Source organism: Crassostrea angulata, chromosome 7 (assembly GCF_025612915.1).
Source record: "Crassostrea angulata isolate pt1a10 chromosome 7, ASM2561291v2, whole genome shotgun sequence".
NCBI classification, from domain to species: Eukaryota; Metazoa; Mollusca; class Bivalvia; order Ostreida; family Ostreidae; genus Magallana; species Magallana angulata.
The window spans coordinates 31,863,386-31,878,286 of NC_069117.1; the positions used below are offsets into that span (position 1 = coordinate 31,863,386).

Below are 14,901 nucleotides of genomic sequence, written 5' to 3' on the forward strand. Positions count from 1 at the left end.
TTTACATATACATTGCAATAAATTATTCCTATCGTTTTTTCTGTGTTTTTTTTTCATTATAGCAATTCTAACAAATAATAAAAAATATCAAAAATCTTCGAATTTTAATACGAGTAACTGGTTAAATTGCGAATCGAATTGCGATAAACCGATTATCAATTCGGCAATCGATTGCCATTCCAAGAAAAAAAGAAAAAATATTTTAATATTGGAAGCGTAAAAAAAAATAAATTCAAAAATTTTGGAATACTACAGGATATATAGGCTACGTAATATACATATCAATTGAAATAGTAATTTCAATTTAGCTGTGTAAATTAATGGGCACTGTGATAGATCATGAGCCTATAAGTTGAGGAGAAATAAAATATGACCTTGATCTGACTTTGCTGCGAAATTAAAACAAGATGCTTGATGATTGATTTATTTGATTACACTGATAACATCATTTGGTACATGTAATATGGTCTGTTAGACTGTGTGAAAATTTCATGACTTTCTTAATATAAGGAATATGTCTGATAACAAGAAGACCCCTTCATTAATAGTTGATTAAAATGCAATAATTGCGGAAAACCAGGAATTTTAGATAGTACAATTATGATTGTTTTCCGTATGGTATACATTTATATGTATCTGCGTGTACAGTGCCAATACAGCAAAGCTCGAAAATAGCGAATACAAATAAAATGAATTCGCGATGTTAAAGAAATTCAACTTCATTGATTTCCCGGTGGAACCTACTTAAACAAATGGAAAACTACTGTACATATTATTGAACGAAGGACGATGCGAATATATGAGGAATTTTATTCTATCTACGTGTACGGTTTTGTAATAAATAAGCTGAACACACAAGGTAAACCTTAAAAACTCTTGGAGCGAGTTAAGGTGGCTCTATACACCCACAGTTTATTCCAATTTTCAATAGAAGACCACAAAACATATACTTATCAAATATGAAAATGACGATAGGGATACAATAGGTATTTTAAAAGAATTTTTTAATGTTTTGTCGTGTTTTTGTAAAATATTTTTTTAAAAGACAGCTATCAACAAATTGAGAGAAATTATTTTGTCATATGATGGATATTTCCGTCGGACACATAAAAAAAAATATAACACTTCTTAACATTCAAAAATGTTATTATTGCAATTTTTTTTAGTATTTCCCCAAAACATATTTTTTCATATTTTCTTACTCTGTTGACAAATCATCTGAAAAAGTTGCTTGATATTATAAGAAAATGTATTTTAATAAATGTGAAATAAAAAATTGAATGAAAACAATTGCAAATAAACACAAAAAATATTTTAAATTTAATTTGGTATGAAAGTTCCTCATGTAAGGGTTATCGTTCCTAAGTCCCAAGGCCCAAACACCTTGGGGACTTTTCATTTCTGAGTTGAAGAAAATTTCCTAAATATAATGTTGGAATGATAAATACATGCATATTTCATTATAGACTTTGCCCTGTATAAGTGAATATATTCGCTTTAGTGCAAAACTAAGTCAAATAAATAAAGGGGAACATTGTCTAGGCTAATAGGATTTATGTATCCCAACCTGAGAGAAATGCAAAGCAACCCTCTCATCCCCGTTAGGTGTCGATATTTATGTGCATTAAAGTATATTATAATTGAAATATTTTCACCTGTTTAGAATTTTCTTTCACGGTATTCAACCAAAAAATACGTTTTAGAAATTTTTGGAAAGTTAAAAAATTTACTGTCCTCAACGGGAATCGAACTCATGACCTAATGGTTTGTAGTGAACCCACTAACCCACTGCGCTACGGTGTAATATATCGATGATGCTAAAGAAACTCTTAAAAAAATTATACTTGATTTTATTGTTTATTTCGATAAATAATACCACACAACGTGAAGGTGTCACATACCACATTACTTGTAAGTAATGAATTTTCCAATTATCAAATTAAAATCTATCCATTTAACAAATTTTTCAAAATAGCGGTTCCCATACAATTCACCTCAGTTTAAATCAGCCAGTACCGGAAATGCATGTTTCCAGATTTACTTTTTTGCGTACTGCGTCATCAAAAAGTGGTGTATAGAGCCACCTTAAGGCTTGAATGAAACTATACAAAGAAGCCATTTAATGTCATTGTAGCTGACTTGGCATTAATATTACAGTAGTATAGTATAAAAATCTGACATCTTTGGAGTAGTTGTTTCATTCAATTGCATGACCATTGGAGCATAAAGGCAAGTTTGTACCGCTATCTGTAATAAAAAAATAATTATAAAGGCATAAATTATATGAAAACACAATGTTATGCAATAATTTGGTTTTTATGTAAATGTACAAAAAATTAAGACAATTATATATCAATTTTTAATGAAGCTTGAGTGAAGATCTTTTTGACAGAAACATAAATACATTGTTTTTTTTTAAATAACTTGCAATAACTTGCATTAACACTATATTAATAAACTGAAATGGTTGTTAACATTGTGTCCCACATTCATATACACATTACACAAATATTTTAATGGGTATTCGAAATTTTTTAATATGTTTGTGGTAAAAAACCATGTCACAGTCGTCCTCAAAATACCCGATTCTTATTCTTTCTTCAATAGAAGCAAGATGAATTGCGATTTTCATAATTAAATGAACAGTCAATATTGATACTTTCAAAAGGCTAATATGTTATGAAATATAGACATAGGTTTTGCACTTATTCCGTACTATTTGCACTTTTTTTTCAAGTAAAATTAAAGTTTTATTAGTTGAACGTACTGTAAGACCAGTGTTTTCGCCATCAGCAGTTGCCGTGCAACCAATGAAGAAAGCCGCCATGTTGTCACCATTAACGAAGAAGGTAGAAATGGGTGTGTATGGCGAAATTGTATTTTTTGAGCACTCCATCTTGACCTGCAACAACATCTAGAATCTTTAGGAAGATCAACACAATATACGATAAACAATGATCAAATCAAGTCATCAGTAAATATATCGCAATTTTAAATTACATGTACCTAGTGTATACTGTTTTATATGTTTAATTCAAATTGTGGCGGGGGAAATGTTGCCCTTCAGAAAAATCATTTTTCATGGTATAAAGAAATTTCTTTAATGAACGTTATAGTATATGCTCCCCATTTTTAATGAAAATTGGAGCATAATTCTTTTAAAGTTTCGCTTGAACAAACGCTGAAAATTGCCTTTTAGGTCACCTGAGTAAACTCAGCTGACCTATTGCTATCTGTTTTCGTCCATCGTCGTGCGTCATCCGTAGTGCGTTAACAATTTTACATTTTTAACTTCTTCTTAAAAACTGCGAGGCCAATTGTTACCATTTTTGGTGTGAGGCATATCTATGGTACGGGGAATCTAAGTTGGGGAATTCATAGCTCTACCACCCCCAGGGCACCACAGGTGGGGCCAAATATGGAAGAAAAAAACACATTTTTAAAGCTTTTCTTTTCTACTCCCACACATGTGAGGGAAAAACTAGTTGCATGGTTATAATGTTCATGAAGCCCTCAAGCAAAATTGTGAATTTCATGGCCCCTGGGTCAGGGGTTCAGGCTCTCGGGTGGGGCGAATATGGCCATATAGTAAAATGTATTAAATCTTAGAAAATCTTCTTCTCTACTCCCATATGTATTTGTTAAAAACTAAATGCATGATTATAATGACCATGAATTTAAGCCCTCTACCAAATATGAATACGAATATGGCCATATAGTAAAATGTATTAAATCTTAAAAAATCCCACACATGTGGACCAAAAACTGAATACATGGTTAAAATGTCCACTAACTTCTCTACCAAAACTGTGAAATTCATGGCCCCTGGGTCAGGGGTTCAGGAGGGGGGGGGCAATGTGGCAATATGGTATTAATGCATATTATGTTTAAAAATCTGCTTCTCTATTCTCACACATTTGTATGAAAAACTGACTTCATAATTATGTTTGCCAGGAAGTTCTCTACTAAAATTTTTAATTTCATATCCCCTGGAGTATAGGTTTTATTTTAGTATTGGTGTTAATGCATGAAATGTTTAAAAATTATCTTCTTTACACCTACACACCTGAAAGGAAAACTGAATTCATGATTTTGTAGACCAGATCTTTAAGTTTTTCGCTAGAATTATAAGTTTCATAGTTCTTTTTTAAAGATTTCAGGCAGGGAGGTGGTCGTCATTACAAATTCATTATTTATGATTTTTTCTACTCCAGAATGAAACCTTATCAAATGCATATGTGATATTCCTCTACAAGTTTGTGTATGGGGTATATGTTACTCATGTGACTATTGGCTTCTTGTTTATATTACAGTCACGTGATGGAAAAACAAACCTACTCAATACCAACCATTTATTAATCGACATATACCGACATTATTGTTTAATATTCAATATTAAATTTTTAAAATAAATAATTTATAACATTAAAGGTACTAACCTGTTCGCCTTTTGACCAAGAACTTCTTGCCGTCGAGTTACACTTGTTGATGACGAAGGCCTCGGACGTCTGGTGTTTGGTTGTACCGGGACACAGCTCCGCCCTGCTGTCCTCTACGTGAAGATTCTCTGCGATGGACTCGATGACGCTGATCTTCTGGTGGCTGCATTCTAGTTTTACCAGTGGCTGTTGGGTAGTTGTAGTAGTAGTGGTAGTAGTAGTAGTAGTAGTAGAAGTAGTAGTTGTTGTTGTTGGAGAGGCTTAAAAGAATATAAAAAATTTCAAAATCAGACTGATGGTCCATTGTTATTTTATATTTTCATTCACAAATTTACTTGACTTGTTAACACACTTTATTTACATATTAAATAAAATCTTTATTTTGTTGAATTCTGAAATAACATTGACAACACAATATAGTTATTTAGAAATACCAAGAACATCGTCAATACTTTATTATTATTATGCCCTCCTTCGAAGAAGGGAGGGCATATTGCTTTGCTGCTGTCTGTCGGTCTGTTGGTCGGTCGGTCGGTCCACCAACAGTTTCCATTCATTTTCTTAGCAGAGGATGAACATGTTGAAATTTGGTATACAGGTTTATTATGATAATATCTAGGTCAAGTTCGATATTGGGTATGATCGAGCCATTTTCGACAGAGTTATGGCCCTTGGACGTAGAAAAATTCCAGTTATTTGCAGTTTCCGTTCATTTTAGCAAGAGCAAGAACATATTGAAATGAAATTTAGTATAAAGGTTTATCATGCTAATATCTAGGTCAAGTTTGATATTGGGTACAATCGAGCCATTTTCAACAGAGTTACGGCCCTTGGACTTAAAAAATTCCAGATATTTGCAGTTTCCGCTCATTTTCTTCGCAGAGCATGAACATATTGAAATGAAATTTGGTATACAGGTTTATCATGATAATATCTAGGTCAAGTTCGATATTGGGTACGATCGAGCCATTTTCGACAGAGTTATGGCGCTTGGACTTAAAAAAATTCCAAATATTTGCAGTTTACGTTCATTTTCTTTGTGGATGTTTCCCAGGGAGGGGGCATAAGTGTTTCACAAACATCTCTTGTTCATTGAAAAAAGCTATTTACATGTCATTCATATAATTGTAACAAACATTGTAAAGAAAATATACATAAGATGAGATTTATTTCAAATGGCATGTAATCAATTTAAAAATGAATAGTCCAGGTTATTTTCACGTACACGTCTATGTATTGCGCATCATATTATTGTAAGTTTGTTAAAATTAACAGACCCCCTACCTTCACAATGGCAGTGCAATCTGTGGTCGTAGTGATTTCGATGGCATTTACCCGTCTGCCCTTCAGGACAGCTCTGACAGTGACTGTCACGGGTACATTCTGAAACAGATATTACTCTTCATATATATATATATATATATATATATATATATATATATATATATATATATATATATATATATATATATATATGTACTATCCTTAAAAAGGGCTCGATGGTCGTGGTGATTTTTACACCATTTTAATCTCATTAAAAAAAAGAGCTCTGAATAAAGAAATAGAAAAATGATCAATTTTAAAAGTAAGGTTATTTGATTTTTTTTCTGTACTAAATGTTATTGATTGACCAAAGTACCATATGGCAAAGTTTAAGGCAAATTGGATGGGTAATTTGTTCATTAAACTTTTCTTTGTTTTTTTTTCTTTATTCAGTTTTATTGTATGACCAAAAATACCAACATTACTATTAAAAGATATTGTTTTCCCTTGGACTGAAATGTCAAACTTTCATTGGTTTTAACAAGGAACGTGACTGTCGGATATATCTCTATGTCCGCCTGTAGAAAAATAATATTCGGCAATAGGGCCAACGCTTCGCCTATTCTTCTCTATATTTTTTAATATTTAAGGAAGGAGTCTTCTCGTTATCAAACATACTTCTTATAAAAAGAAATTAATGAAATTTTGACACAGTCAAACGGATCATATTACCAAATGAGTCTATCAGTTTAATCAAATTTGACCTTTTTGTTTTCGCATAAAGGTCAGGTCAAGGTCACTACCTTTTTCCTCAACATAAAGGATCATAAAAATAAGTGTAGCTCTTTGTAATTCTGTAGACATTTGTTTAAGATTTGAAGATTCTTTAAAGAAATGATAGAATATCAGAATTTCTGTCAGCTTATACTTTTAAATTGGAATAAACATTGAAACCAAAATTGATATTACTTTGCTCGCATTTCCTCTAATTTTCTTAAATTTTGAAGAAAATTTTGATAATTGTTTATGCCTCCAATAATAAAAAATTTCTGATTTTTATGTATTATGAAGACTTTATATAAAGATATAAATTGACCGAAAAGCTTATATATTGACCATTTAATAAGAGAGGAAAACTGATAATAGTGATTTTTTCCATAAAAATTAATTTATAGAATGGGCGCTTTTAAAAGCTTATAAAAAGTAATTTGATAGGCGAATCAAATTTTAAAACATCTTCTGAAACAAACAAAGTATCATTATATTAGTTGACATTAGTAAAAAAAATCGAACATTAATGTTATTGTTTTTAAAATACTAAAAAAGACTCATTAATCTGCAGCAATTCTAAATTGCGAAACATGTGATTTTTTCCTATGCCAATATTACGCAAAAAATATAGTCCTTGTTAAATTCTAAGCATTGATTACTTTTTCTATGCCAAGTTGTATGATAGTATAAAAGAAGGAAAAATATACTATTTTAATTTTCTTTCATCTTGATTTAATGAACAATTAATCAAATTTACGTTTGACAATTCGAAAACCAGAAAAGAATTCATCCTTAATACAAAAACCGCGTTCTGTAAGTTCTTGAAATATTTGGAGTAATTGCCCTTTGAAGTTACTTTTGAATTAGAGTTATCTGCACTATAAATTGATGTCACATTGTTTGTCTGGAGCAGAATAAAATGGCAGCGTCGAGACTTGATCATACCTCTGAGTTGAATATATTCTTTTGACTTATGCCAAAAGGATTGAACACAAGTTCCAAAAACTTAAAGAGTCCTCTCCATGTACATACAATATTACAATTTCAATGCCATACTATGCCTTTAACATTTAGAACATTTATAGTGCACTTACTGAAATACAAATAAATCATTAGTTATAAAAGCTGTAATACTGTGCAAATCTAGAATTAGAATTTGGGTGGATAAGAAAGTTATGCAAATAATTTAAAAACATAGATAAATTTTCCATACTTTTGTATAAATGTATGGACTTCTTTAAATAGTTTTATATAATTTTCTTCATGATATAAAGTTTTGTCGCCCCAAAGTATAAAATGTACATTAATTTTATTCAAAAAGTTAAAAATGATAACATATTATACATAATGATTGTCTTTATAATATTTTTTTTACAACCGAAGAACAAGTAATGTGCAGCTTCCAAACTTCCACATTAACACATTGCATTGGGTTGGCTATTATGTTACATCGATAAAGATCATATTTGAAAACACAATTATCAATTTATGCCTTAGTTTCATATGAATGATATTTTAAAATCTTTAACCAAAAGAGAAATACTTAGGAGGCTTTGTATAATCGTTCTTTAGTGTTAACGTTTTCTTTAAAATACTTAACGAAGTAGCTTCCCTGGTAATATTACTCAGACTATTTCACTAACGAATAGTGTCAGGAAAAAATAACTTGTTAAAAAACTTCTTATCTACATCTAGGCAAAGAATAGTTTGAGGGGTTTTTAGTATTATAGTTGGAAGTGCATTTCTTCTTACAGGGGTTATATCTTTTAGACAAGAGGGAACAAGATTATTATGAATTTTGAACATAGTAGATAATTTGAAGCGGTTTCGCCTCATTATTAATGGTTCCCATCCTGTTTCCAAATATATAGAGAATTTCTTGAAGCTATGACTCAAATACCTGAAACTATTCTTGCTGCATATAATTGAACATTTTCAAGCTTATTAATATCAAATTGGGTACATCCAGACCAAACTTCAACAACATAGTTGTGGTCTTATAAATGATACATACATTTGTGCTAAAATATCTCTAGATTCAGTAAATTTAAGTTTTTTAAGTAGACAAAATATGTTGTAAGTCTTTTTACAATAATGTCTATGTGATTAGACCAAATTATATTTGAAGATAACAATGCTCCTAGATGTTTGTGTTGTGAACAATTCAAAGCACATTATAAAACAACAAATTAGGAAAATTTTCAACATTTTTAAAACTAAAGAATACAACTTTTGTTTTTGTTTTTGTAGATTAAATTCTAGAGGCCATTGTTTTGATCATTCTTTAAGTAGAAAAAGATCATACTTGATATTATTTTCTATGAAAGAAATATTGTTTGAACACTGTTGTAATGTACTACCATCAGCATAAAGTCTACAAATTGATCTCATACCTCTTTGGAGGAGAGGGAGAAAACGTTTGAAACAGCAATACAATATTGTATATGAACTATGGGACAGCGAAGATTTTCAAAACTATTTGAAATTTTGAGGAGACCAACTATTTTAAATTTGACGATATGTTAGCTACATGTACTTTTTAATTTTTGAAGATCATCGCTTTAAAAAAAAATGTCTTAATTGATAGTCTTCGGGAAAAAAAATACTTATTAGGTTTGCTGACTGACTGCAGATTTACATCGGTAATAAGTAACAATGTATAGTATACGTAATCTCATATTCTTTTAAAGCAAGAACTACAAAAGTGACGTAACCCAAAAACAATTATTATTTCTTTTCTACAATGCAGTTTATTAACATGCATCCGTCCGATTATTCCTGTAACTAAACTTTCAGAACTAAATCTAGTTAAATAATATAAATAAAATAATTATCATACGAAATATTATACAACTTTTGTTGGGTTTTTTTTAAAAATCAATAACAATGATTTAGCTACCTGATAAGTAAAATATTTATCGAACTGGAGGCGAGGTGAATATTGTACTTCGAGGGTAGCTAAATCATCGTATTGATAATTAAAAACAGCAATAATGATTTTATTATAATGATTAAGCGACAAAATGATACAGACATATCAAATTGATTATTCTCAAGCGAAGATTTTAGTTTGAAGCCAAAACCGAACAAACTGAGAAACGCGATACTTCATTGGACGATCTATTTTTAGTCCAATGTAGAGAAAATCAAATGTTATATTGACCTCTGAGGTCACTTGCACTTGAATATAACGTTCTGTTTTTACTAGTTAGATATGAGCCAATCAAAGAGCTTTGAGTTAATCAAACATATAATGAAATACATATACGATATTGTTGAGAGGTGTAAATAAACTTTTAAAAACCATGACAAAGGGAGGGAATGAGGGACACTCGCAATATACAACACTAGGTATTTTTCATCAACGATCATCAACGATCATTCAGGATATAACATATAAAACTAGTCTTATTACCGTAACAGTGACAGGTGTGTTGATGTCCAGAACAATATTCATGAAGGTGGTGATGGCAAGAGGAACAGTCACTGTTAACAAAACACTCTGAAACAATTCAATTTACATACACTATACTTGTCAATTGCATTAATTTAAAAGAAATTCAAGCATGATGAAATAAAAGTTTCTGCATTACAAGAGCAAACGAGTTGGTTAAATATTTACGATATTGTAATACGTAGTGTGTGTGTGTGTGTGCATTTGTGTGTGTGTGTGTGTTTGTTTACCTACGCACTGACATGTGCCGAGCGACCTGTGATTATTAAAAACACATCGATAGGTCAACCCATCTTCACAATCTGAGTCGCTACAATTATTGTCACTGTGGCAATAGGTCGTCTCTCCATTCACCATCACGGCACCTGTGGGTAATTTTTAGATATCAAGATATAAATTTATCTCATACTTTCTTACAATTGGCACAGTGTCTCTCGTAAAACAATCATTATCATAAAAATAAATAAAAAAATGATAAATGAAAGAATAAAAAAAAATGGAATGGATTTACATATACTGTTGATACGAAAAATTACATTATTTCGGTTTGTCGATCAAACTTTCGTTAAAATCCAAATTGAAAAAAAAACACACTCTGCACAGAATATGACATAATATATTATATCACTGGGATATTGTTAATTGAAATTTTTTATCTTTTCATTTTACATCGCTTGAGCTTATAAGGTAGTAATTTTATTTTTTTGATCATTTCGATTGAATTTATTTTTTGTTTTTCTTTCTAGGTAACATAAGAGGACAAAATAATTGCCACTCCCATATAAAACTTTAGACAAAATATACTATAAACGACTAGAATGTGTATATGTAATTGTAACTTACAGCAAGTAATAGGTGTAACTTTTAAAATTTGATTTTCTCCATTTGTACCGAATAAACTTTCATTATTTTTTAATTTTATCATTATCTCTTATTAATGTGTGCAATTTTATTTTTTCATATATATATTCTAAAGCTATCTTATGAAATTATATCGATTTCATCTGAAGTTTTTTTTTTTGTATAATAAAGTTTCCAGTTTTGTTGTATGTACTTTTATACTGTTAATTCTTTAAATTTTACATTGCTTGAGCTTAAAAGGTAGACGGACCAAACAATGGGTTTCTTTAAAGAAGTTGGACCAATTGAATAACAAAAATACAAAATTTATTTTTCAATCATTTTGATTGATTTTTTTTTGGCTCTCTAGATAAAATTATAAGACAAAAATATAAAGCTATCCATCGAATTATATCGAATTTGTTTGAATTGAGTGCACATTTATCTTATATGTGATAAATACATATTTAATTCTGTTGTATATATGTTCATATTGTTCAACTTTTTATTACTTTTTAAAGTATTTTTTATGTATTAGCATTGAGTGTTCATTATGAAATTTTCATTTGAAATTTGCATCGTAAATATATTTATATTGTTCAACTCTTCATATGTATTGATTTCTATACCATATTTTTTTTCGTGTTTACTATTAATATTAAATCTCAATTTTACACTATGAGAATGCTTCCCTTTGTACAGTAATGTTGAGTATTGCATTGTTTTATAAGCATTATTTATTTCTGTTAATGTGAATTGTGTCTAATGAGTTTTCATCAATAAATTCAAGTACACTCGGTTATGTGTAAGTATCATTGCGTCAAAAAATATTCAATTGCTGAGAATACCGAATCAGGATCCGGAATAGGCTGTCCAGTTACATCTACCATGTATTATTCTTTCTAATTCTTACGAAAATTTATAGTTAATTCATAGCTCTATAGAAACAGCCTGACTGAAATCTACACGCCCTGTTTGTCAACTGATCGAAATCTACAGCGGCTGAAACTGACAAGAAACTGAAAGGACTAAAAATGGACACGCCCCTTTTATCGATTGGTTGAAACTTAGAAAAACGTATTAAAAATCACGGACTGCACGATACAATCATGAAGATGTCAGACTTAAAGTCTCGCAGGAGATGATTTGGCTGTTTCTTTAAGCTAACCTACATATGTAACTTAGTGAACTTACTTACTTTTCATAATCAATTTATTGATTAACTAACAGAAAGATATTAATATAAACAATGAAATGCTTTCTTTGATAATTCATGCGGGTTATGATGGTAGCGATCTTTGCAGAAAAATTACATAACCCGCGTAAGCGGGTTATGTATTTTTCTGCAATGCCGCTAGCTTGCATATCCCGAATAAATCACCAAAGAAAGCTTTATATTGTTTACATGAATCTACAAACATTTGATCCAATTAAGATTTAGATAAACATTCACGTCAGTCCTTTTTATTTTGCGGAAACTCGTAGCCACAGTGCGGGTATATGTATTAATTCAATTCCATTCAAAGTTTATTGTAAACAGCTAATTCACATGAAACATCCGACGAATGAAATGGCATAATTATAAACATTTATAGAGTTATTGTTTATTGATAAATAATAAAATGACTATTAATAGACTTTTGCTATTAAATGTAGCACAACGAATGCTCACAAGTTCACGTTGATCAGGATTCCAATTTATGAGTATATAGGAACACATTCTTATGAATGTAAGAAAACGTAATTCAAACGCAAAAAGAAAAAAAAGAAAAAAATTATATGACCGTATTTTGATTCATCAATTTGAAAACAAAACTTTTTTTCTCTAAAAACGATAGGTCATTGAGAACATGGAGAATTGGCGCAACAAAACAGAAAGCAGAGTGTCATTTCTGACATAAATTATTTTTTAATTAATATCTGCAATATGATTATCATATTGCAAATATTATTTGAAAAAAAATATATGTCAGAAATATCATATTGCAGTTATTATTTAAAAAATAATATGTGAGAAAGGACAAGAGGGTCCCGTCCGTCTAACATTGTTCACCGATGTAAATAAACGTCTTAATACTGCTTTTTTAATAAACGACCCCCAAATCCTCCTTAACACACTGAAAAAATTGCCACGTTTCGTCTGATAAATAAAAATCAAATGTTTTACCTGAAACGACACACAAAAGAATAAGATAATTAAAAAAAATGTTTTACCTGAAACCACACACAAAAGAATAATGCACACCAAGTTCATGTTTGCTCCGTGTATGTGCAAGTAACCCAGAAAGCTAATGATCTTTATACAAAAACAAATCACGTTTTTCAGAAGAGCGGCATTTTATAATATTGGCCTTATCTCTCGAAGCAAGATCGTGACAGGCCACAGTCGGTTAATAAAGAATGTTATCATAGCCAACATAAGTGTATAATTGAAATGCAGTCATACCTAACATAAGTGTATAATTGAAATGCAGTCACAGAAATGACAGAAAGATCATTGTTCCTCTCTCTTCATTCACAATTCAAGCAATGATCCTTTCTTGTTGGACTATTGCATTCTATCAAAATAACAGAATCCACACATAATCCATTTGAGCAATGAATACATATATCTGTGAGTTTTTACGCGTTTTCTATTTAAGTGTGGGAATTTTCATTTAGTGCCGAGCTTCGATCACTCAATATATTTGGATATCATTATACCGTAAATCCGGCAATTTTTGTGATGACCTAGTTTTTGCGGTCACTTTTACATTGCAAAATATTCAATATTCTGTGGATATTCTGGCAGCTTTTTTCTGCCACCTCTTTTTGACATTATTATCATTTTGATACTGGGTTTTGTAATTTGGATAAATATGAGGTATATTTGTTCATAAAAAAGATCAATGTTTGGTATTACGTATATAAGTAATGTATTGAGTAAGAGACCCCTCCATTACTGATTTGTTTATCTATTATAATTCTGAGTAGAGTTGAACTTATTTTATTTACAAATGATGCAAAAAGAATTGGACACAAGTTCCAAAAACTTAGAGAGTCCTCTCCTTGTACATAATATATTACAATTCCAATGCCATACAATGCCTTTTAACATTTAGAACATTTATAGTGCACTGAATGAAATACAAATAAATCATAATAAAAGCTGTAATACTGTGTAAATTTAGAATTAGGATGGATAAGAAAGTTATGCAAAACTACATTTAAAAACTTGGACAAATCTTCCACACTTTTGTATAAATGTATAAACTTCTTTAAATATTTTTACATTTCCATTATAAGATAAAGTTTTGTTACCCCAAAGTATCAAATGTACATCAATTATATTAAAAAACTTCAACGATAAAAGATTATACATAAACGCTTGTCTTAATAATGAATATTTTTTTTTTACAAACGAAGAACAAGTGATTATCTTTCGTCATTTATGATAAGTGACAATGTTAATCAACGTGGTGTTCTTGAGATTTACTGTAAAAAGAAAATCAGGTAAGAATATAAAAAAGTACTCAGTTTCTGAAAAAACTAACATCAAAGTAAAAGAATTTGTTAACCACACTGAAGAAGGAATGTTTTAACTCTTAGCGATGAATAGATATGAAATGCAGAATATTGATATTTAAATAATTAACTGTTAAAATGGCACCTACCATTGTCTTAAGAAATGTACGTTTAGATGGATACATCTTTTTGAAGTCAATGTATTTTAAAAGACCTGCAGAATTCTAAACTAAACTATAACATTCATAATTAGTTGTATTACTTATAAGTGTGAAAACCCAATAATGTTCGTACAATAAAATCATTTTCTGGCCTATAACAATTACACGGCAGCATTTTTTTTGTTTGTTTTACTGTAACATTTTAAAATGTTTTATTACATTTTGATATGATTTAAGGTGTTCAATCAAATTTGAACTTCAGCTATGAAGTTTTAATTCTATGTAAAATATCCGTGATATGTTCGTTAGCCATATGCATTGATTTATTTCCAATCATTTCCCTCATTTCATACAAATCTCAATAGTTAGTAAATTTATAAGCAGTTAGTATAAGTATGGAATAGTTTCTCTTGTGATTTATTCGGAAAGAGGACATGCATGTAAGCCTTGTTTATGCAAACTTGTAGGC

General features: G+C 30.1%; 1 protein-coding gene across 1 annotated transcript; it reads right to left on the reverse strand.

Annotated features, from left to right (window-relative positions):
- Positions 1–792: 792 nt before the first annotated feature.
- LOC128192108 (uncharacterized) lies at positions 793–13,137 on the reverse strand. Its single transcript, XM_052864563.1, has 7 exons — positions 12,982–13,137; positions 10,158–10,292; positions 9,889–9,975; positions 5,724–5,822; positions 4,440–4,699; positions 2,768–2,902; positions 793–2,247 (listed from the first exon to the last, which is right to left on the reverse strand). The coding sequence occupies exons 1-7, from the start codon at positions 13,019–13,021 to the stop codon at positions 2,152–2,154; spliced, it is 852 nt and encodes a 283-aa protein (XP_052720523.1). The 5' UTR covers positions 13,022–13,137; the 3' UTR covers positions 793–2,151.
- Positions 13,138–14,901: the final 1,764 nt, after the last annotated feature.

Coding starts and splice junctions, on each gene's coding strand:
- LOC128192108 (XM_052864563.1), bottom strand. CDS start 13,021: ATGAACTTGGTGTGCATTATTCTTTTGTGTGTGGTTTCAG. Junction 9,976..10,157: donor CGGCACATGTCAGTGCGTAG/GTAAACAAACAC, acceptor GAATTGTTTCAG/AGTGTTTTGTTAACAGTGAC. Junction 5,823..9,888: donor ACACACCTGTCACTGTTACG/GTAATAAGACTA, acceptor TATCTGTTTCAG/AATGTACCCGTGACAGTCAC.